The sequence below is a fragment of the Protopterus annectens genome, chromosome 9.part0, assembly GCF_019279795.1.
Source record: "Protopterus annectens isolate FY-2018-M chromosome 9.part0, PAN1.0, whole genome shotgun sequence".
In the NCBI taxonomy this organism is placed as follows: domain Eukaryota; kingdom Metazoa; phylum Chordata; order Ceratodontiformes; family Protopteridae; genus Protopterus; species Protopterus annectens.
Genome location: NC_056743.1, coordinates 840621040 through 840644600, shown reverse-complemented (window position 1 = coordinate 840644600; position 23561 = coordinate 840621040). Strand labels below are relative to the sequence as shown.

Here is a 23561-nt window from a genome sequence, read left to right as displayed (position 1 = left end):
ATGGAGGGTGATTACTAGTAAAATGAATGTAATCATTTGAGAAGGTTGGTTTCCTATAAACTTTAGAAGTAAATCCTTCTCCATTGTGGCTAAGCAATATATCTAAATATGGAATTTCCTTGTAACTATAGTTGTGTGAATTTCAAAAACTCAGTAGTACCATTAGGAAATTCCATAAAGTTGTGTATCCTGTCTGAAGATGCTTTCCATAAGATAAATATGTCATCCAAATACCTGGCGTAGAATACAATGTCAGAGTAGTATTCACTTTTAAATAGAAATTCGGACTCCCATTCTAACATAACTAAGTTCGCAAAAATGGGAGCGCACACCGCTCCCATAGCGACTCCCTTAGTTTGTCTAAAACACTCTCCTTGAAATACTATGTAGTTGTGGTCCAATACCAATGACATCATATCACATATTAAACAAATCTTATCCCAGCTATATCCTGAATGTTTCCTAAGACTGTTGGCAAAAAATTCCAAACCCACGTCTTTAGGAATGCCTCAAAACAAATCCACAACGTCAATAGTAAGGAAGATTAAGTTAGGATTCCATTTATCCTTAGTAAGTTTGCCTAAAAAATTCCATGAATCCTTCATGATATGTGGAATAACATTGTAAATGTGCTTCAGCCATCTGTCTATCAACTTCCTCATATCTATCTCAGAGTCTGCACATCCACTTTGGTTACACAGTCGTTGTTGTTAATTTTTTGGATTGCTCTGTCCATTGATGTTTTGGAACGTCTGGCCATCCGCTTGGTCTTGGCAGGGTATGAAAATGGAATTTGTAACCTCTTGAAACCACATCCAGAACCCACTTGTCTTGGGTTATACGAGTCCAATTTCGATGAAAAAGAGAAAGTTTTCCTCCGAGAGGGGCTTCCAGGCAAGAAGTTCCTGCAGCCCAACAGAGGGAGTCATTGAGTCTGTTTCCTATGAGTTTTGTGACCTGTCCTCTCCTCCCCTAGGGGTGGAAGCAGTCCACTGTCTTGGTCTATAAGAAGTTTGTGTTTGAGGCCTTCCTCAGGAGCGTCTATATCTACCCCTCTGAGGCCTGTCTGAATTGGGAAAGGACCAATTTTTTGTAGGCCAATTCCTGCTAAATCTGGGTGGCTGTACTTGTAGGAAATCTTTAACTGTTTGCATGGATTTTGCCTTGTCCTCCATCTTTTTAATCACCTCTTCAGCTTTTGATCCAAACAAAACATTATGCTGAACAGGAGCATCCAATAATTTAGCTTTTACTTGTTCTGGCAAATTTTGTTCCTTTAACCATGCATGCCTTCTAATAACAGTGCCAGAGGCAGCAGCCCTACAAGAAGCCTCCAAGGCATCAAATCCACAGTGTAAACCATGCTTCCCACCTTGTTCAGTGGCATGCATTAAGTCATGTAATTCCTTATCATCTGCACAGGCAGAAATGGAAGTAAGCTTTTGTTTTAAAACAGACAAGAGAAATTGCTGGTATTTCAGCATATGAAACTGACAGTTTAAAGCCCTAATAGATAAAGTAGCAGAAGTGTACACTTTTTTGCCCCATCTTTCTAAAGATCTAGAATCCTTCTCAGTGGGAATGGGTTTTTTAGCAGAAGCGGCCTTAACTCCCTTAGGACCCTGAGAAATGGTTTCAGGGTCAGCAGTAGAGTTCTTGTATAAAAACTGGTGGGAATCAGGAACCCTGTAATATCTATCAGGCTTAACAGGAGCAGGAGGAAAAGAGTCAGGGGTTAAGTTAGCCTCCGAAAAAGCATCATTCACAATATCCAAAACAGGAGGAATAGCCAGGGGTCTATGTTGGGGAAGAAGAAGAAAATCCCTTAGTCTTTTCTTAGATTCCGAATACTCCTGTCCTTCCCAGTGGAAATGTTCCCTCATTTCATGCAAAGTTTCCCCAAAAGAGAAATCCTCAGGGGGAAAAGCTGAAGGAATGGATTCCTCAGCATCAGAATCCTCATAAGGAGGGAAAGAATATTCCTGGTCAGAAGAAGAAACTGAAGAAACAGAAGCCTGATCAGAGGAATCATAATGAACTTCCTGCCTTGGCCTTTTATTTGGAGGGGGATGTGAAACCCTAATCATAGTAAGTAAATCCTCCGCCATCTTAAGTAACTGTTTCTGTGACTTGGGAGCTGGTTCAGAAGAGGCCTGTGCTGCAGTCTTTGATTTGGAAGGAATCTTTGCCTTTGTCTTTGGCTTTGCCTTTATTAGAAGCTGAGTAGGCCTGAAAACCCCTTCGGAATCCGGTACCTGCACAGCGGCTCCGGACCCATCCTTAGGAGCATTGTCCGAAGGTCCTGCAATAGAAATATTCAAAGGCCTAGTTGGCTCCTTGTGGGAGTCCGTTTCGGCCATCGGTTCCGAAATGGTCGACGACAGGGGCTGCAAAAGCGCCTCACTGACGACGGCCGAACCTGAAGCTGGCTCCGCTTGTGCGATATCGTCAGATTTGGACCTCGGAGGCCTGTCTTTGTCCTTGCATCGTTTGTGAACTCCAGTAGCCGGAACCGTATCCGACGACATTTTTTAGTTAAAACACCTACCGAAGTAATGAAATGCAAAATTGTACCTTCGTTTAATTGTACGTTGATTGAATCTAGCACAAAACCGACAACTAGCTACGTCGTGGTCAGGGCCTAAGCAAGGAATACAGTAAGAATGAAAATCCTTATGAGGTATTTGCTTCCCACATGAAATACAATTATTAACTTTTTCTGACATCAGACTGGTGCAAGAAAAAGTTTCCCCAACGGGGTACTTCGCTTTGACTGGAGAAGAGAGTCTTCGGACTGGAGTTTTTCAGAAAACATTGTCAGGAGTCAGCCGACCGGCACTTGCGAACTGCTATCACCGCACGGCAAGAAAGACTGGAGAACATGGCGTCGGCTGTCAGCTTTGTACTCCTGGCGCTCTGACGTCAGGGAGCATGGTTGAACAGTCGACGCCGGACCCAGACTTTGGGATTCTGACCGACCGAGGACTGCCTGTAGGCAGGAGAGAACCCTACAGTCATGACTGCAACAGTGAAACACGATGAACATCTGCAGTGGCAAAGCCAGCTCTGGTTTTTGAGTATAGAGGTAAGTGGTAGTGTTTGGTGAAGGTGTGCACTGAACTCCAAGTTGCAGCCTCCAGAATATCCTTGGTTGGTACTCCTCTAAGAAAGGCTGCTGATGTGGCTGTAGCCCTGGTGGAATGGGGCCTAATGTTACCATGCACAGTTTTTCAATGGTGTGTGTAGCAGAAGCGGATACAATGCCCTATCCATTTTGAAATGGTCTGTTTTGAAATAGCCTTTCCTTGTGATCCTGCAGCATAGGATACAAACAGTTTTTCAGATTTTCTGTAAGCCTTTGTTTTATCCAAGTAGAAACGTAATGGTCTGTGAATGTCCAAAGAGTGTAGAAGCCTTTCCCCTTTATTCTGGGGGTTTGGATAAAAGATGGGTAAATGAATGGTTTGGTTAAGAGCCACACTAAATACCACCTTTGGCATAAAGGTAGGGTTAGTTCGTAAGGAGACTGTCTTGATGAAAAATGATGAAAGGTTCCACTGCCATTAGGGCCTGTAGCTCTGAGACTCTCCGTGCTGAAGTTATTGCTAACAGCAGGGCAGTTTTTCAAGATAAAAATTTTAATTCAGCTGAAAAAGCTGGTTCGAAGGGTGGTAGAGTAAGTTTTTCCAAAACAAAATTGAGGTCCCAAGTTGGTGTTGGTGCTCTCCGGGGCGGTCTTATGTTCTTAGCCCCTCTGAGGTATCGTTTTAGTAATGGATGTGAGAAAATAGGATGATCCGTGTTGTAATGAGCTGAAATAGCTGAAGCGTGGATCTTAATAGATGAAAAGGAAAGGCCTTTGTCCAGCATCTCAGTTAAATATTGTAATATCTGAGGAATATTTGGGACAAGAGGATTTAGGCCTTTAGCCTGGTTCCAGGCGCAGAATCTTTTCCATTTGTCTGAGTAAGTATTCCTGGTGCTGGGTCTCCTAGCCTCCAAAATGACATCTATAACAGCTTTAGAAAGGAGTGTTGACTGGTTGTTTAAGTAATCCGCCATGCAGCCAGATTTAAAGTCTTGAGCTGGCTGTGCAGAATCTGATTGTTTTGCTGAGTCAGCAGATGAGGAATTTGAGGTAAAATCCATGGTGGGCCTTGAGCCATGTTCCTTAATATTGGACACCAGTGTTGATGTGGCCAGTCTGGAGCAATGAGGATCATTTGTGGCCTCTCTAGTCTGGCTTTCACCAGTACCTTTGCCAGAAGAGGCAGTGGAGGGAAGGCATACGCTTTTAATGTTTTCCAACTGAATGATAGGGCATCCACTTTCCATGCTAGTGTGTGGTATGTCCTTGTGCAAAATTTCTGTAGTTGGTAGTTTTGGGGGGAGGCAAAAAGATCTATGTCTGGGCTCCCCCATTTTTGAGTTATCATTGTGAATACTTGTGGATTTAGTTCCCACTCGTGAGGGTCCATGATATTTCTGCTTAGGTCGTCTGCCAATGTATTTTTCTTTCCTGGCAGGAATTGTGCTTGTAGATGAACTTGGTAGGCCAGTGCTGTATTCCACAAAGTCATTGCTTGCCTGCATAGGGGGTAGGAATGTGTGCCCCCTTGTTTGTTTATGTACCACATCACTGTGGTGCTGTCCGTCTTTAGTATCAGTTGTCCTGGTTGTAGGAGGTCCTCGAAAGCTGTTAGGGCATTTTGTACAGCTAGCATCTCTTTTTGATTGATGTGGAGATGCATTTGATCTGCGGTCCATTCGCCTTGAATACACTGCCCTGCCATGTGTGCTCCCCAGGCGTAATCCGATGCATCTGTTGTTATTGTCTGCCTGGCTGTGGGTAAGGTGAAAGGCTGACCCTTGTTGAGGTGACATGCCTGAGCCCATCATAGAAACTCCTGTTGAAGGCAGGGAATGAGTGGTATTATTGCTTCCAAGCTGTGGCTGTGTTGAGTCCATACGCTTTTCAGGAACCATTGTAATTTCCTCATATGGAATTACTAGAATGCAAGATGCCATAAACCCCAAGGCCTGCAGAATTTTTCTTGCAGGGAGTTGGGTTTTTGTTGCCATCATTTGAAAATATTGAGTCAGTTGTCCTTGCTTGTCTGGCATGAGATAAGCCATCTGGGCCGTTGTATTTAAGCTGGCACCAAGGAATATTTTCTCTTGTGAGGGCACTAGTTTTGACTTCTTTTCATTTACTGTGTACCTTAGGCAACTTAGTAGGTTTTTTTTACAAATGCTAGATGTTTTAAAAGAATGTCCTTGTTTTCTGCTTGAATAAGGCAGTCGTCCAGGTATGGATATATTTGAATCCCTCTTTGTCTGCAATATGCAATTACTGGTGCCAGGCATTTTGTGAAGACCCTGGGTGAAGTAGATAAGCCAAAGGGCAGTGCAGAGAATTGGTAATGAGTTGAACCTGCTATGAATCTGAGGTATCTTCTGCAATTTTGTCTGATAGGGACATGCAGGTATGCCTCCTTGAGGTCCAACGTTACTAGCCAAGCCTTCTTGCCCAGCATGGGAAGAAGTTGCTGTAGTGTCAACATTTTGAATTTGGGAACTTCCAGGTAAGTATTTAGAATTGAAAGGTCCAGGATGGGTCTCCAGGCTTTGTCCTTTCGGGGGACCAGAAAGAGTCTTGAGTAAAATCCTTGTCCTTGCTCCTGTGTAGGAACCTCTTGAATGGCTCTCATGTCCATGAGTGCTGTAATTTGTCTTTCAGCCTCTGCCCATTGATTTGGTGCCAGGTTTGGCATTCCTTTTAGCCTTGGTAAAGTGTGAAAGTGGAACCTGTATCCTTGAGATACAACATTTAGAACCCATTTGTCTTGGGTGATGATGTGCCAATTGCCTGCAAAAAGTGCTAGTTTTACTTCTAAGGGAGCTGCCAAGAGTGATCTGCTTGGCAGTCCAAGGGGGAAGTCATTGTGACTGTTTTCTGAAAGTTTGTGCCCCGTCTTCCCCTCCTTTCTGGGTTGAAGTACCCCATTGACGAGGCTTGTAAGAGCCTTGTGGCTGACCTCTGCCCCTTGGGCGTCTGTATCTGCCCCTCTGAGGTCTGTCAGAAGTTGGAAAGGACCAATTTTTGGTTGGCCAATTTCTGCTAAAACGAGGGGGCTGTACCTGTAAAAAATTATTGACCGTCTGCATAGATTTTGCCTTATCCTCCATTTTCTTTAAAACCTTTTCTGCTTTAACACCAAATAATACATCCTGCTGTAAAGGTGCATCCAATAACTTTGCTTTAACATGATCAGGTAAACTTTGTTCTTTTAACCAAGCATGTCTACGAATGACAGACCCTGTTACTGTTGCTCTACAAGAAGCTTCTAATGAATCAAATCCACATTGCAAAGTATGTTTTCCCACTTGTTCTGCTGCATGCAATAAATCCTGCATTTCCTTGTAGTCAGGCTGCTCTGAATGTGGAAGCATTTTTTGCTTTAACTGAGACATCAAACATTGCTGAGATTTAAGCATGTGAAACTGGCAATTTAAGGCCCTCCAGGCTAGAGTAACTGAGGTGTATACTTTCTTTCCCCATCTGTCTAGTGCTCTAGAATCCCTTTCAGAGGGTACACGATTTTTAGCAGTAGAGGCCTTAATCCCTTTGGGACCCTGGGAAATGGTTTCTGCATCAGCAACAGGGCTCTTGTATAGGAATTTGTGAGAGTCAGGGACTGTGTAGTATCTGTCTGGTTTGGCTGGAGCTGGAGGTAAAGAATCTGGATTCAGACTAGATTCTGAATATACCATCATCCACAATGTCTAATACTGGTGGAATAGCAAGGGGTCTGTGCTGAGGCAGTAAAAGGAACTCTCAGAGCCTTTTCTTGGATTCAGAATAATCCTGGCATTCCCAGTGGAAATGTTCCCTCATGGTATGCAAGGTTTCCCCAAAGGAATAGTCCTCTAGGGGAGATGCTGAAGGGATTGATTCTTCAGCATCAGAATCCTCATATGGTGGAAAGGAGTATTCCTGTTTTTCAGAGGAATCTGAGGAAATGGAAACCTGGTCAGATGAAGCATAGTCTTCCTCCTGTCTAGGCCTTTTATCAGGAGGGGCATGGGAACCCCTGATCAGGGTAATTAAATCTTCGGCCATTTTAAGCATCTGTTTCTTAGGCATGGGGGCCTGTACTGGAGAATGAGGTACTGGCTTCCTTACTTTTAAAGGAGTTTTCAACTTTGCATAAGATTTAATAGTGAGTGTAGTTGGTGTGAAAACACCTTCTGCAGCTGAAGGCCTTTCAACTACACCGGATTTCCCTTCAGGAGTGGTGTCGGTAGGGCCTAAAGGTAAAGGATCCGGAGGCCCAGCAATCTCCACTTGGTAGTCAGAGGTAGCCTGTGGTTCTAAATCCGCAGCCATCAGGGGCTGCGTAGGCACCTCGCTGAAAACCAGAGAACTGGCGACTGGCCTAGCAGAGGCCTTGGTGTCTGGTTTGGGTCTCGGCTGCCTGTCCTCATCTTTGCGCTTCTTATGTATCCCGGTCGTCAGTTGCTCCGACGGCATGGTGTAATTGAATTTTCTACCAAAATAATGTCAGGCAAAATCAAACTGACGTTTAATAGTGCGCTTGTTAAACCTAGCACAAAACCAACAACTGGTGACGTCGTGGTCTGGGCCTAGGCATGGAATACAATAAGAATGAAAATCCTTATGAGGTATTTGCTTCCAACAAGAAATACAATTATTAACTATTTCTGACATCGGTCTAAGGCAAGAAAAGTTTCCCCAACGGGGTACTTAGCTTTATTGAAGACTTCGGTCTGAAATTCGAATTGAAAATCTCAGGAGTTGGCCGACCGGCACTTGCAAACTGCTTCTGCTTCGGGCACTGCGCGGCAAGAAAGACTGAAGAAAATAGTGTTGGCTGCCTCTTTTATACTCCTGTCACACTGACGTCAGGGAAGAAGTGACCGCAACCGATGCCGGACCAAGACTTTGGAATTCGGGCAGACTACGGGACCGCCTGACGGCAGATAACCCAAGTGTAATGACTGCAGCAGTGTAACACGATGAACATCGAAAGGATCCGGGCTGGTCAGAATGTCTTGACCTCTTTTTTTTTATCTGACTTGGAGGTTTGAGCTCCAGTAAGCAAGCCTCCAAAGGCTGAAGGAAGAAGACTCTTAAGGACTAATTTGTTCTTCCTGTCCACCAACACTCTTGAATTGAAAGCTCTGCAAATAGAGCAGGAAGATTGCAAATGGTCCTGAGCAAAGCAGTACACACATAAGTCATGGACATTAAAGGGATTTTATGCCTGCAACTGCTACATTTTTTTAAAGCCTGACAGTTTATCCGCTATTTTAAACTCCTAAATACAATGAAAAAATACTAATCTAAAGAAAAAGAAAGAAGTTTTTTTTAGAATAGAAAGAGAAAGAATACCAGCAATGGTATTAACAGAATTACCAAAAGGTACAGTGAAAAATTACCAACGATGCTAAAGAAAAACTACCAAACAGTACAAAAAAAAAATACAAGCAATGGTAAAAAAAGATTTACATTACTTATGTAGGTTAAGGGAGGAAAATGTGATGAAAAAGAAGTTTTGAAGATACATACATACACACACACAAAAACACTTATCTATAAACGAACACTCAAGAGATGCGGTGACCCGTTCTGCACACAATGGCGGCAAACAAGATCTGAAGAAAGAGGGGGACTGCTGCATTATGGATAAGGGAGGAACTTGAGAGCTTGTAGTATCCATGGGCTGTAAGAAAGCGGCTAAGTCGATCCAAACCCGAAAATTGACAACATTAGATATAAGAGATAGCCTGTGCATTTACATAAGGTTTTCGCAGACAGAAATATGATAAAAAACAAGGGAAGACAGAACAGAGACTGTCATATGGGTTGAAATTAGTAAGCAGTTGTACAATGAAGAATGAGTAGTTAATAAATATAATCAGTGAAATGTTTACTGTATTATATAGAAGGGAAAGTATAATAATCACTACAAAGGAATTTAATACAGACCTGCTATCATTTTGTTAGAAGTACTGCAGCTTGTATTTTCTTCTGTATCTGAAATTATCCAGGTACAGTGAAAGAGCAGAGCCAGGTGCCTTGCAGATGCTGCTTTAGCAGACTTTTAAAGCATGTGTTGTTTTCTGTATGCATTAACTGTAGTGGGATGGAGTATCAGAGTTCTGAAACATAGTGAGAGCACAATTAGTATCCAGCAGTGTTTACTGCAATATTTACAGCTAGCACAGACTTGTTTATTGGAGTATAGTGTTCTGCTGTTGCTGTATGGCAGTAATATGCTTTATAGGAATGAGCAACTATCTGGCTTCTAGATTACTTTGTGGGCAGTACTTAGTTGAAAGTAGGTTAGCTGATTTGGGAGTGCTACGGAGTTTAGGTCCTTTATGGCTGTGCAATAGTGGATTTTATGAGATGAATATGTTGAGAATCTTTCCATTTTATTATACCATGCATACAGTTTGGACTTGGGGGTATTGTGAGATTACTGAAGATAGGTGATGCATACAATGGAAATGGGAGCAGGTAGGTTGCTGCTATGGATTTTCTTGTGGATAATGTAAAGTACTGATTTGCTCCACATAGGGAGCCTAGCTTTTTTGTGTAAATTTTTGATAGTTTGGAGAATATGTTGGTTATATTTGAGTTTGTCATCTACAAGTACAGAAAGTAATTTGGCTTTTGTCACAGTCTGAAATTTTGTACTGTCAGATGACAATATGGAAATTATGTTTTTGAGTATTAACTTGTTTTGGTATAAAGAGCATTAGTTTTGTTGTTTTGCATTTAGGAATATGTCTGCAGTGCCTAGCCAAGATATGACAGATGAAAAAGACTTCTGAGTGATTTCCTGGAGAATCTGTAGTGTTAGGGCACAGCAGATGAGGGCTGCATCATCTGCAAACTGAACATTTTTTTGTGACGGTATGCAGTTTGTTTACAAACATACTAAACAGAAGTGTGCCCAGTACTGATCCTTGTGGGACTGCAACTGTGACTGAAAGGAAAGAGAAGAATTCTTGTTTCCATTTTACCGACAGTTGTCTATTTGTGAAACAGCTATAAAACCAGGTGAGAGATGGCTGATTTAGAAGTAGGAAGGAGAGACTGTTGAAAAGTTTTTGATGGGAAACTAAGGCCTTTGACAGATCTAAGAAGAGTGATGACACTAGGTTGCCGTTATTTCTATTGTGGTTGATAGCAACTGTGCTATGAGTGTGGCGGAAGCCATGTTGGGTCATGGACAGAAGACTATTTTAGGTAAGATATTTGAGGAGCTGAGAGTGGAAAAATGTTTCTAATATTTTTGATAGTGGTGGTAGTATAGCTATGGGTCTATAGCTGAATAGGGCAGTTGAATTTCTACCTTTATGGAGTGGACGTATGAAAGATTTCTTCCAGATTGTTGGGACATGGGTTTTCTGTTATGGACTGGTTAATTATTACAGAAACTGGGAAGGCTACAGCTTCAGAAGCAAATTTTAGGTACTCTGTTGGTAGGTTGTCTGCTGCTGAGGTTGTTGGGTTGAGTTTTTGTAAGTATTTTCTTATGGTGCAAGTTGGGGCTCATTGGAAAGAGAAGGATATAGTATTGTTATTAGATGAGGCTAGGGCAGTGAGGGTGGTGGGAGAACTTTATTTAGTAAGAGAGAGTACTGAGTTTATAAAGTGGAAATTGAACTGGGTGGCTATATTGTATGGGTTGTTCATCCTGTGGGAAAAAGAAGTTATGTCTTACCATAACGTTCCATCTGTATTGTTGATCCTCATTCAGTCATTACACATGGGTATCGGTTCCGAGCTTGGACCCGAGCCTGCCATTTTCCAAGCTCGCATCAGCTTCAAACTCTTGAGCTAAACTCTTACCCACAATCCCCCTCTCCCTGTTACCTCAGATTGAGTTTGCAAGTCAAAGAAAGTAGAGGCTACCTCTGGTCAAATAACCTAAGAGAACCAGATGGTGAGATCCACTAGAAACCACAGGAGGGGGAAGGAAGGAGGGTCATAATGACTGAACGAGGATCAACAATACAGATGGAACGTTATGGTAAGACATAACTTCTTTATCTGATATTGTTAATCCTTGTTCATTCCTTACACATGGGACAGAGTCCCCAGCTACCTCTACTCCTGGGAGGTTCTCATGGAAGGAAATTCCTGAGCACCATAGAACTGAAAGATGCTCTTCCCCTGGAGGCCAACTCCAATTTGTAATGATCGATGAAGGTATGAGGCGTAGCCCAAGTTGCAGCTGCACAGATGTCATGTAAAGAAGCTCTGGCATGGAAGGCAGCAGAAGTTGCCACCGACCTTGTTGAATGAGCTTTCATGGTAGTAGGCAACGAGATATTACATTGTGTATAAATAAAAGTCGCACAGTCCTTCAACCATCTTGCTAATGTGACCTTAGCAACAGCAGATCCTAATCTAGGTCCAGAAAAGGCCAAAAATAACTGGTCAGATTTACGAAAAGGTTTGGTCCTGTTTAAGTAAAAACGGATTTGCCTGTGTATATCTAGGGTATGTAGGCAATACTCTCCTTTGTTTGAATGATTGGGAAAGAAAACTGGTAATTCAATGGCTTGATTAATGGACATTTCAGAGATGACTTTAGGCAGAAATGACAGATTAGTTCTTAGAGACACTCTATCTCTATGAAAAATCAAGTATGGACTCTTGATACATAAAGCTTGAAGCTCAGAAATATGTCTGGTAGAAGTAAATGCGACCAAAAAAGTACAGTTTTGTACCTACCATAAATGTAGATGTCCGATAGACATGCAACTGCAGTCATAACATATGGGTTGTCCTGCCTCAGGCAGCCCTCGGTCGGCCGGATTCCAAAGTCTGGGTCCGACGACGGCTGATGGTGCATTTTCCTCCGACGTCAGAGCGGCTGGGGTACATAAGCATCAGCCGACGCCATTTTCTTCAGTGTTTCGTGCCCCAGATGCCAGGTGCCCTCCAAGGAAGGCTGTAATCAAATTTGGAAGACAAAAACAGGATTCCAGACAAATAAATGAGCAATAAAACAAATACACCATAACAGATATCCCCAGCTAAGAGAAACAGGGATAGGAGTGGACCCTAGGCATAGAGGGGTATGGAGGGGGGGAAAATCCGACTGCAGTTGGATGTCTATCGGACATCTACATTTATGGTAGGTACAAAACTGTACTATGTCCTTCAAGAATGCAACTGCAGTCATAACATATGGGTAGAATACCAAAGCTTAGCTGGGGGAGGAGGAATGCTCTAGGAAAAAGATGGTGTGGCAATCAAACCCTGCAGGACTGCCGAAGCAAAGCCTGCTCTGGATCTGGAGTATAGAGGGAGATTGTAGTGTTTGGAGAATGTATGCACGGAGCTCCATGTAGCAGCTTCTAGAATGTCCTTAGTAGGCACCCCTCTTAAGAATGCTGTAGAGGTGGCTGTAGCTCTGGTGGAATGTGGCCTGACATTGGCTGGAACAGTCTTTCCATGAAAGGAATAACAGAATCTGATGCAATGTCCAATCCATTTTGAGATTGTCTGTTTTGAAATTGCTTTTCCTTGGACTGCAGGGGCGTAAGCTACAAAAAGTTGTTCAGACTTCCTACTGGCCTTTGTTCTGTCCAGGTAGTATCAAAGTTGTCTGTGAATGTCCAAGGTATGTAACAGTCTTTCCCCCTTATTCTCAGGATTGAGGAAGAAAGCAGGCAGATGAATAGCTTAATTTAGAGAAACCCTAGATACCACCTTAGGCATAAAGGTAGGGTTGGTCCTTAATGAAACCCTATCTCTGTGAAAAATTATGAACGGTGGTATTGCCATTAGGGCCTGTAGTTCCGAAACCCTTCTTGCTGAGGTAATTGCCAACAGGAAAGCTGTCTTCCATGAGAGAAACTGCAAGTCAACTGTAGCTGCTGGCTCAAAAGGAGGAAGAGTCAGTTTTTCTAGGACAAAATTGAGGTCCCAGGCTGGTACTGGGGCCTTTCTTGGTGGCTTAATGTTCTTGATTCCCCTGAGGAATTGCCTTAGCAAAGGGTGTGAAAAGACAGGAGGATCAGTGTTATATCTAGCTGAAATAGCTGATGCATGTATCTTTATGGAAGAATATGAGAGGCCGTTCTTTAGGATATCTGCCAAATATTCCAAGATGAGTGGGATGTTCAACAATGATGCATCATGTCCCTTGCTGGTATTCCAATTGCTGAATCTCTTCCATTTTGCTAAGTAAACCTTTCTGGTGGATGGTCTTCGGGCCTCTGTTAGTATCCGCTGAACTTCCTTGGAGAGAGATAGGTTGAGGTTATTTATGGGATCTCCCAGGCTGTTAGCTGCAGTGTCTGAAGGTTTGGATGCACTGTTTTGAAATTGTGTTGAGTCAAAAGTAGAGGCCAATGGGGAAGGGCCCACCTCCTGGTGTGACATATGCTCCGTAGTAGTGGGTACCAGTGTTGTCTTGGCCAGTCCGGAGCTATTATGATTCCCTTGGGTCTCTCCGCTTTGATCTTTAGTAATACTGAGGTCATCATTGGCAGAGGCGGGAATGCATAGATTGTTAGGAAGTTCCAGTTGAATGAGAGAGCATCTATTTTCCAAGCTTTTGGATAGTATGTCCTTGTGCAGAATTTTTGTAGATGATGGTTGAGGTGAGAGGCAAATAGGTCTACTTCTGGCCTGCCCCATGTTGAAGTGAGTTGTGTGAAGATCTTCGGATGTAACCTCCACTCGTGTGGATCTGTGAAATTCCTGCTTAGGCTGTCCGCCAAGACATTGTCTTTGCCTGGAACAAACTGGGATTGTAACTGGATGTTTAGGCTCAGTGATTTCTCCCAAAGATGCATTGTCAGTCTGCAAAGGGGGTAAGAGTGAGTGCCCCCTTGCTTGTTTATATACCACATCACAGTGGTGTTGTCTGTCCGTATCAGTAAACGGTCTTGCTGAAGTTGGTGTTGAAAGGCCTCGATGGCATGCATTACTGCCAGCATTTCCTTTTGGTTTATATGCAGATGTGTTTCCTTTGGAGACCATTGTCCTTGTATACACCTGCCTTCCATGTGCGCCCCCCATCCAAGGTCTGAGGCGTCTGTGGTCATGGTCTGTGTTATCCGTGGTTTTTTGAATGACATACCTGTGTTTGCCTGGCTCACCGAGGCCCACCATAGGAATTCCTTTTGTAGGCATGGAATGAGCGGTATGGTTGTCTCCAAGTTGTTGCTGTGCTGAGACCAAATGCTTTTTAGGTACCACTGAAGCTTTCTCATGTGTAGTCTTGCTAATGGAACCAGGAGAATGCAGGATGCCATGTAACCCAGGGCCTGTAGGAATCTCCTTGCAGTCATCTGGGTGAGTTTTGCTAAACCTTTGAAGTAATGAGTTAACTTCTCTTGCTTGTCTTCTGTCAGGTAAGCCACTTGAGAGGCTGTGTCTAATTTGGCTCCTAACAAGATTATTTGCTGGGATGGCTGCAGTCTTGACTTTTGGAAGTTGACTGTGTATCCCAGAGCTTGTAGTAATCTTATGACATAGTCCAAGTTTTTTGTCAACATCAATTTGTCGTCCGCTTGTATGAGGCAGTCGTCCAGGTACGGGTAAATTTGTATCCCCTGGAGCCTGCAATGAGTAATTATTGAAGCCAGGCATTTTGTGAATATTCTGGGTGCAGTAGATAAGCCAAATGGCAATGCTGAGAATTGATAATGCTCTGGCCCTGCAAGAAATCTGAGGTATCTTCTGCAGCTGTGTCTGATAGGGACATGCAGGTATGCCTCTTTGAGGTCCAGAGTAATCAGCCAAGACCCCTTGCCCAGCATGGGAAGGAGTTGCTGTAGAGTCAGCATTTTGAACTTTGGTACTATGAGAAAGGTGTTTAATGCGGACAAATCCAGTATTGGTCTCCATTGAGATTCTTTTCTTGGAACAAGGAACAGTCTTGAGTAAAATCCCTGGCCTTGTTCTTGTTGTGGAACTTTTTCTATTGCTTTTATCCGAGTCAGCAGAGAGATTTGCTTGATAGCCTCTGCCCTCTGGTTTGGTGGTAGGTTTGGCATGCCTTGTTTTCTTGGCAAGGTATGAAAATGGAACCTGTAGCCACGGTCTATAATGTCCAAAATCCATTTGTCCTTTGTCAGTCTGTGCCAATTTTCTGCAAACAGAGATAATTTCCCGCCCAAGGGAGCTTCTATTTGTTCCCTGGTAGGCGGAAGTAGAGGAAAGTCATTGAGATTGAGGCTGTGGGGCAGGTGAAACCCCTGCGTCGCTTCTTTGGTTTCCTGGCTGCCATTGTCGTCCCCCTCTGTATTGGCCTCTTCCACGTCCACGTCTGTTTTTACCCCTTCGAAACTTTTCTGTATTAGGAAAGGACCAGTTTTTTGAAGGCCAATTCCTACTGAATCTGGGGGGTTAAACCTGGAGGAAATCTTTCACCGTCTGAACTGATTTTGCTTTTTCCTCGATGGTCTTTAACACATCCTTAGCATTAGCACCAAAAAGCTTGTTCTTTTCCAAAGGTGCATCCAGAAGTTTTGCCTTCACATGATCTGGTAGAGGCTGATCTTTTAACCATGCATGTCTTCGAATGACTGCCCCTGTCATAGCTGCCCTACATGAAGCTTCCAGTGCATCATACCCACACTGTAGGAAGTGATTGCTTACTTGCTGAGCATTATGTACAGCTTCCTGCAAAGCCTTCCTGTCTAAAGGATCAGGAGTGGCCAATGTTTTTTGTAAATCTTCTAACAGGAAATCCTGATATTGTAACATATGAAAAAGGCAATTCAAAGCTCTCATAGATAAGGTAGTGGAAGTGTAAACCTTTTTGCCCCATCTCTCTAATGACCTAGCTTCCCTGCTGGAGGGCAATGGATTTTTAGAGGTGGAAGCTGAAACTCCTTTAGGCCCCTGTGAAATAGTTTCCAAATCAGCAGAATGGGCCCTGAATAAATGGGAATGAGTTTCTGGAACCCTGTAATACATGTCTGGCTTGGCTGGAGCAGGAGGAAGAGAGTCAGGGGTAACACTAGAGTCAGAATATAAATCATCCAAAGCATCAAGTACAGGAGGAATAGTTAAGGGCCTGTGCTGGGGCTTCTTAAGGAAAGTCCGAAGGCGTTTTCTGGAATCAGAATATTCCTGGCCTTGCCACTTGAAATGTTCCCTCATGGTATGCAGAACTTCCCCAAAAGAAATATCCTCAGGAGGGGAGGCCGAGGGAATGGAATCCTCTGCATCTGAGTCCTCATAGGTCTGGAAGAGCTCTTCCTGGCTATCAGAGTGGACAGAGCCCTCAGAATCTTCATCTGATGGAATAGGATCAGGGGGTTCAACCCAGGGCCTTTTATCAGAAGGAGGCTGGGATCCTCTCTCAGGATGGGCCTGTGAACCTCTAATCATAGAAATTAAATCAGCAGCCATAGACATAATTTGTGTCTCTGGAGTAGGCTGAGGTAAGGTTTTAGTAGTAAGATGTTTTGTTTTGCTGGCTGCCTTAGCCCTAGTGTAGGCCTTAATAGACATGGCCATAGGAGGCCTGGCAGCTCCACGTGCAGGAGTGACCTTGTCTACAGCAATGGTCTTGGGCATTTCCTCGGTTTCGGTATCCGGAGGAAAATCAATAACTGGCGTCGGAGTGATATCCGGAATCGGAGTCGTCGGTAATGCGGTGTCTTCGGTTCGGAGCGGTGGAGAAACAGTCTCAGAGGGAACCGGAGCACTCGCGATTGGTTTTGGCATGGAGTCGGTGGTAGACGCGGGCCGAGGATGTCGGTCCCGGTCTTTTCGTTTCTTGGGAGTTTGCGATGTCGGAAGTTCCGACGGCATTGTGTAAGCAAATTTTTCGCCAAAAAAACTTCAGCAAACACCGCCCGGCGCCTGAGAGTGCGCTTGTTGAAGCGAGCACAGGCTGCACAGGCCGAGACGTCGTGGTCTGGGCCAAGGCAAGGAAGACAGTAAGAGTGGAAATCCTTATGAGGTATTTGTTTACCACAAGAAAGACAATTGTTAACTTTTTCAGTAATTTCTGACATCGGCTGAGGCAAGAAAAGGTCCCCAACGGGGTACTTAGCTTTTTTGATGACTTCGGAATCGAAGAATACAGGAGCTGACCGACCGGCACTTGCGAACTACTTCTGCTTCGGGCACCGCGCGGCAAGAAAGACTGAAGAAAATGGCGTCGGCTGATGCTTATGTACCCCAGCCTCTCTGACGTCGGAGGAAAATGCGACATCAGCCGACGTCGGACCCAGACTTTGGAATCCGGCCGACCGAGGGCTGCCTGAGGCAGGACAACCCATATGTTATGACTGCAGTTGCATTCTTGAAGGACATCAAGGTTTTCCATGGCAAATACTTGAGGTCACAAGAAGAGGCTGGTTCGAAAGGTGACAATGTCAGAGCTTGTAGAATTAATGATAAATCCCATGGTTGAATAGGTTCTCTAAAAGGTGGCTTGAGATGATTCACACGTTTTATGAAGGTCTTGCGCAATTTATAGGACATAAGAGAGGAATCTTGGACACCCTCATGAAAATTAGAAATTGCAGCCAAATGAACTCTAATGGTGGAGGTCACTAGACCCAATTGAAACAGGTCGGCCAGATAGTCTAGTATTATCAACAATGGTGCTGAAAAGGGGTCTACTTGTTTATCTTTCAGCCAAGAGGTAAATCTTTTCCACTTGCTCAGATAAGTAATTCTAGTGGAAGACTTATGAGAAGCAATGAGAGCATCACGTACTGGTAAAGAAAGATCATTCTGCCTGGCAATTAAGGGAATTGGAGTAGCTAAGCCGTGAGCTTCAGGTTGTTCAAGTTGGGATTAATCAGGTTCTGTGGATGTGAGATCAACTCCGGGGTTGGATGGAGAATCCATGGTTGATCTAGTAGGTGAGGCCAAACCAAAGGAAGGGGAAACAAATCTGCTGAGGCTAATATGGTGCTATGAGGATCACCTTGCTCTTCAATAAACGGGCTTTCTTCAGAAACTGAGGAATGAGGAGAAAGGGTGGAAATGCGTAAAGAAGACCCAAGGGCCAATCTTGGACTAGAGCGTCCCTGGGTGACTGTCCCGGAGGGGGAATCAGGGCGAAGTAGTTCCTACATTTTTAGTTGGTCGGGGATGCAAAGAGGTCACAGCAAGGACAGCCCCAGCGGTGGAAGACCTCCGCCGCTATCAAGGGATTCAGGGACCACTCGTAAGGTTGAAGAATGCACCTGCTGAGTCTGTCTGCTATCACTTTGGAACTCCTGGGAATGTGTGTTGCCAGAAGAAAACGGGTGGTAGCCATCGCCCATTGCCATATCCTCATGGCCTCTCGACAAAGGGGATAAGATTTGGTTCTACCTTGCTTGCTGATGTACCAGACCACTACCATGTTGTCTGATTGAATCGCAATTGCCCCAGACGGCAGCAGGGGATGGAATGCTTGCAATGCCAGAAGCACCACCCTCAGCTCTAGAACATTTATATGCAGATGGGCCTCCAGTTCGAACCAAGTGCCTTGGACTGTCTGTCCCTGACATAGCCCCCCCACCCCATCAGGGAGGCGTCCGTGGTCACTGTGGCCTTGGGTTGCTGGGGGGAGAAGGGGCGAGACCATTGTGAGAGATTGTGTGTCACCCACCAATTTAAATCCTGTTTGCACCTGTGGGTTACTCGAATCATGGCTGAAAGAGGATGCTGAAAAGGATACCATTGGGTGAGCAGTAGCCATTGTAGAAGCCTCATGTCAAACCTGGCCAGGGGAATAATGGTGATGGAAGCTGCCATAGAACCCAACAGCTGTAGAACCGAGTGAGCCGTGGATTTTTCCTTTGAAAGGATTGGAATTAGTTGTTGCTTTATCCTTAGAATTCTGTGCTCTGGAATAGCAGCTCTGCAGTTTTTGCTGTGTCCAAGACAACCCCTATAAATTCTGTGGACTGAGATGGGGTGAGATTGGATTTTTGCCAGTTTATGGTTATGCCTAGCCTTTGGGCAGCGAGGAGAGAGTATGCCAGGGCTTTTTCCAGTAGATGCCTGTTGGAGGCAAAAATGAGCCAGTCATCTAGTTATGGAAACACCTGGAATCCCTGAAGTCGCAAGTGAGCTGTGACAACTGCCATGCACTTTGTGAACACTCTGGGGGCTGTAGAGAGTCCGAAGGGCAGTACTCTGAACTGTTAGTGACTGGCTCCGACACGGAAGCGCAGAAATCTTCTTGATGGCCTGTCCACCTTTATGTGGTAGTACACATCTTGAAGATCTATAGAGCAAAAGTGGGAGGATAGACCGTATTGTGACCATCCGGAATTTCTGTACTCTCACAAACTTGTTCAATACATTGAGATCCAAAATTGGTCTCCAGTCCCCGGTTTTCTTTGGCACCAAAAATTGTCTTGAGTAGAATACGGATCCTATCTGGTCTGGAGGGACTATTTGGATGACTCTTTTTCTTAGCAGCTTTCCTATCTCTAGTGCTGCTTCTTCCCTTTGACTGGGTGGAACGTCGGGAAGATTTTTTGAAGGGACGGGACAAAGATCGAAGGGGATATGATAACCTTTGGTTATAATCCTTTGTACCCAAGAATTGGTGGTGATGGTTAGCCAGGCAGAAGGGTACAAGGAGAAACGTCCCCCAACCACCTCCAGAGGAAAGGAGTTGGGCCGCTCTTCAGGAGCGCTGGTAGGATTGACCAGGGAAAGAATACCTGGAACCCTGGTTACGCGAACCCCCTCTGCCCCAAAAGGAGAGTCTTCCCTGTGAGTTTCCCCCTCTGCCTCTGGGGGAGAACTCAGCCTGTGTGTCATGGAAAGGACCCTGAGTTTTTTGACCCATATCTTCCCACTCTTTTGGTTTCGGGAGAAAGCACGTTGAGGGGAAGAATAACGGACACCTACAGCAGAAAGGGTCTTACCGTCCTGTTCACATTTGGCCAGTGTGCTTTTAACTTTGGGCCCAAACAATGAGGAGGCCTCAATGGGGGCATTAAGAAAGGAAGACCTAAAGGGTTCCGCGAAGTTGCACAAGCGCATCCAGGCGTGTCATCTTAAGACCACCCGCTGCTCTAGCTGCTCCTTCTGATGCGCGAGATATCAATCGCCTAGAGGAGTTAGATATAGATTCAATGGTGGCCAGCTGAGAGGCCACTTTGTCACAGACCTCATCAGACACGGCACCAGCCAAGGTTTCAGAGAGCTCAGAAACCAGATCCCTCTGAAGCCTGGTAAAATGTGCCATATAATTCAGGGACCAGATAGCAAAGTCGCTGAAGCAAAGGTGCGCTTCCCTATCCTGTCCAGGGCCCGGGACTCTTTGTTAGGTGGATGGACAGTCTGGCTTTCTTCTTCTGCCTGATCTTTTTTTGTTGCAGCCGCCACCACTAAAGCATCCACAGGAAGACCTTTGGACCAATGGGGTTTCCAAAGCAGGAGGGGACAAGATCTTATCTGGCCTCCAGGGAATAGCTTTGACAGTATCAGGAGCCTTCCAGGCATGCTGCACGATGAGCCGGACAAGTTCATCGGCAGGTGGAGTAACCCAGGAGGTAAGGGGCCGGGAGCGAAAGGCCTGCAGGAACACAGATTCCTCAGAGGTCGGATTAGAGGACTGCCAGTCACCTCTCTGTTTCTGGATTTCGAGGATATCACCAAAGGATACCTCAGAGGGTGACCGAGGGGATCCTTCCCCATCATCAAAATCTGTCTCTTCGGTGAGGGACTCCTCTGTGGAGTCCATGTGCTTCCTCTTACACGAACTTTTCTGGTGGACCTCCTCAGCAGGAGAAGCTGGAAAAGGGGATTCCTGAGGGAATATGTCCTGCGGCCCCTGCACCTGGTGTCCACTAGGTGCGACTTGTGAAACCAGTGTACCAGAGGAGGGCGGAGGTATAGACAGTCGGGAAATGCCAGCAGCAGCGAAAGCCTTCTCCATCAGTTGGAAGGCTGGTCCACCCAAAGAGGAGTGAGAAACAGCTCACAGTGTCTGTTTCAGCTTAGGGCAAGACAATATACTGAATGCAACAGGGCACTGAAAGCTTTATTCAGTAAAATACTACAGTGGTTTATCAAAACCACAGATCCTTCCTAACATAATAACACACTACAGACATCACAAAGTACATTTAGAGCAGTATAAAAGTAACTACAGACAGCCCCTGAATTACAGATATCCAACTTAAAGATGACCCATAGATAAGAACGGGCTGCTGCAATATTCAAAATAATGTGAAAATAAATAAAAAAGTTGCTCAGATCTTACTATAAAATGAAGAATTCTGTTGTACTTTCCTTTCCCCCATTCGTGAAGCTATCCTCACAGAGAACAAGAGATCCAATTGGTTAAGAGATTGTTGTGTTGACGATCTGATTGGTCAAGACTGCTGGCTTGTACAGTACACAGTATTGAAGCAGTTACTGTACTGTACAGTAGAATGGGCAAATGGTATTGAGGCTCACTATGGTCTAGATGAGAGTAGGAGGTCTGAAAGTTTAGGAAAGAGTGGAGGTGATGCTGGTAGAACAGAAATGTGAAGTGATGCTTGATGCCTGTAGTACAGAAATGTGAAGTGATGCTTAAAAAGAGGCAAGTTTAACATATTTTTTTGTATGGAATGTTCTACCAAACTGTACTGTATTGCAGTCAGTACAGTAGAATGTTCCATGTACGTGTTTAGACTTGCATACAAATCTGACTTGAGGACAGACAAAAAAACGGATCTTGTCCTTACCCAGTGACTGCCTGTACACGGCTTTGAACAACCTGACAAACCTGTATATAACTGCTGGGATATATTCTGAAAAAATATTTTTGTGGAACTATTTAATATTACTGTCTTAAGATTTTCATATCCTATAAACATATGAATTATGAGCAATTAATAATGGATAATGCTTTGAATACTGCATTTTCAGCAAGCTTTGTTAACTGAGATAAGTACAGCTTTACTACTACATGATGCAAATTTTTTTATCTGCAGTACTTTTCTCGTGAAGTCATTCACAAAATATATCTCTTAAACCCAAGCGGTTTACAAAAATCATCAAAAATCAAATAATTATGACAGCAGCAACCTATAATGACTCAATCCACAGCAATCCAAAAGAGACTTCACAGTTAACAGAACAGTTACAAAAATCAGAATGTGTATTTCAGATGGCCACAAAAGCAATTACAGATGCCTTCCGCATTCCATCCATTCATCCACCTTCAACCCCTTTTCTCATTTTTGCACATGGGGTCGGGGTGTCACTTCAACACTGGCAATCATTTAGAGCCAAGCAATCACACAAGTGTAATAGTAGACCTGTATGATCCCTTTGAAATCTGTCTCAGTTACACACAAGGTCAAAAGACGGCAAAAAAAAATACTTCAGGTTCCAACACTAACAGTAGTTATCAGACCTCCCCCAATTCACAGCACATTACTTTAACCAGAAGGTACTATGAGGTAAAGCAATGGCTAAATAGACAGCTGAAAGCAGATGTACATACTGGTCCCAGAAGCAGATTATCCCAGTTCTCGTTAAGGAAGGCCAGAATTTCACGCTCAAAGTCAAAATATTTTTTCTTGCAGCACATGCTTAGATGGTAAAGAATAAGATGGGCAACATCCACCCTGAAAAAGAAGGCAACAAAATGTTATGACTTAATTAAATTTCACCAGTATAATGCTTGCAACAGAGAGACAACTAAGCATTCTATATGACTGCATTTTTTTCACTCTGGGTTCAGGCCAATACCAAAATCCTATTCTTACTGTCACCTATGCCTTGATGAAATACCTTAATGGTGCAGCGGTATTTTGATACCATGACAGCCCAGGGATACTGGTAGGTTTAGGACATTCTCTTTCATGAAATCCACTCATGCAGACTTTCATCATGCTCGTCCCATTGTTTGCATATCACAGACACTGTCAGGGCACACTAAAATTTTACTCAGAACCATACCTCTCAACTTCTCAACTTATATGCTCAAGAATTCTGAACAGAGCTAAAAATAATTGGGGATAAAGACCCTAAAATCAAGGGCAATTTTTAAATATTACTCAACTTCACTTAAAAAGTTAACAAAATAACATGGCTTGCATCAATATGCATTTTCTGAACAGTAGGAAGTATTAACCTCTAATATCTGTCTTTACTGACTAACTGCAAGCCTCAGCAGTCTACCAAAAAAATTTAAACTTTTACGAGGAACAAAGCAAAACATGATCTGAGGCAAAATCATAAACAGTTCAAAGGTATGGTCAGTACAGCTCCACACAGCTACCCTTCCCCATGTTCAGGTGAATGGCAACCTTTAATCCCTACATATGCCTCTTATGGAGGATCAGTACACCTCTAACATGCTTCAGACCCTTGTTTCAGGAGGATGAGATAGTTACTGTCTGCTATACAAAGCCTCCACTGAAGGTGGTGCTCTCAGCTGAAACTCTTTCAAAATGTTTTTTTTTTTACTGTCTCACTTCTATTTTTCTGCTCTGTTTAACATTCTCTAGTATTTCCCGCTGCAATTTAGGGTAGCTAGTAGCTGTAGCATAGCCCAGATACAGGCTTGCTGCATCTGGGTCTGTTT

At 44.0% G+C, this 23561-nt stretch overlaps 1 protein-coding gene across 1 annotated transcript in view; it reads right to left on the bottom strand.

Annotated features, from left to right (window-relative positions):
• PHF1 (PHD finger protein 1) overlaps positions 1–23561 on the bottom strand; it is a 2051426-nt gene that overhangs the window by 966990 nt on the left and 1060875 nt on the right. Inside the window, exon 9 of the mRNA XM_044083522.1 lies at positions 22476–22599. Coding sequence (XP_043939457.1) covers positions 22476–22599 — 124 coding nt within the window. The remainder of the gene's footprint in view (positions 1–22475; positions 22600–23561) is intronic.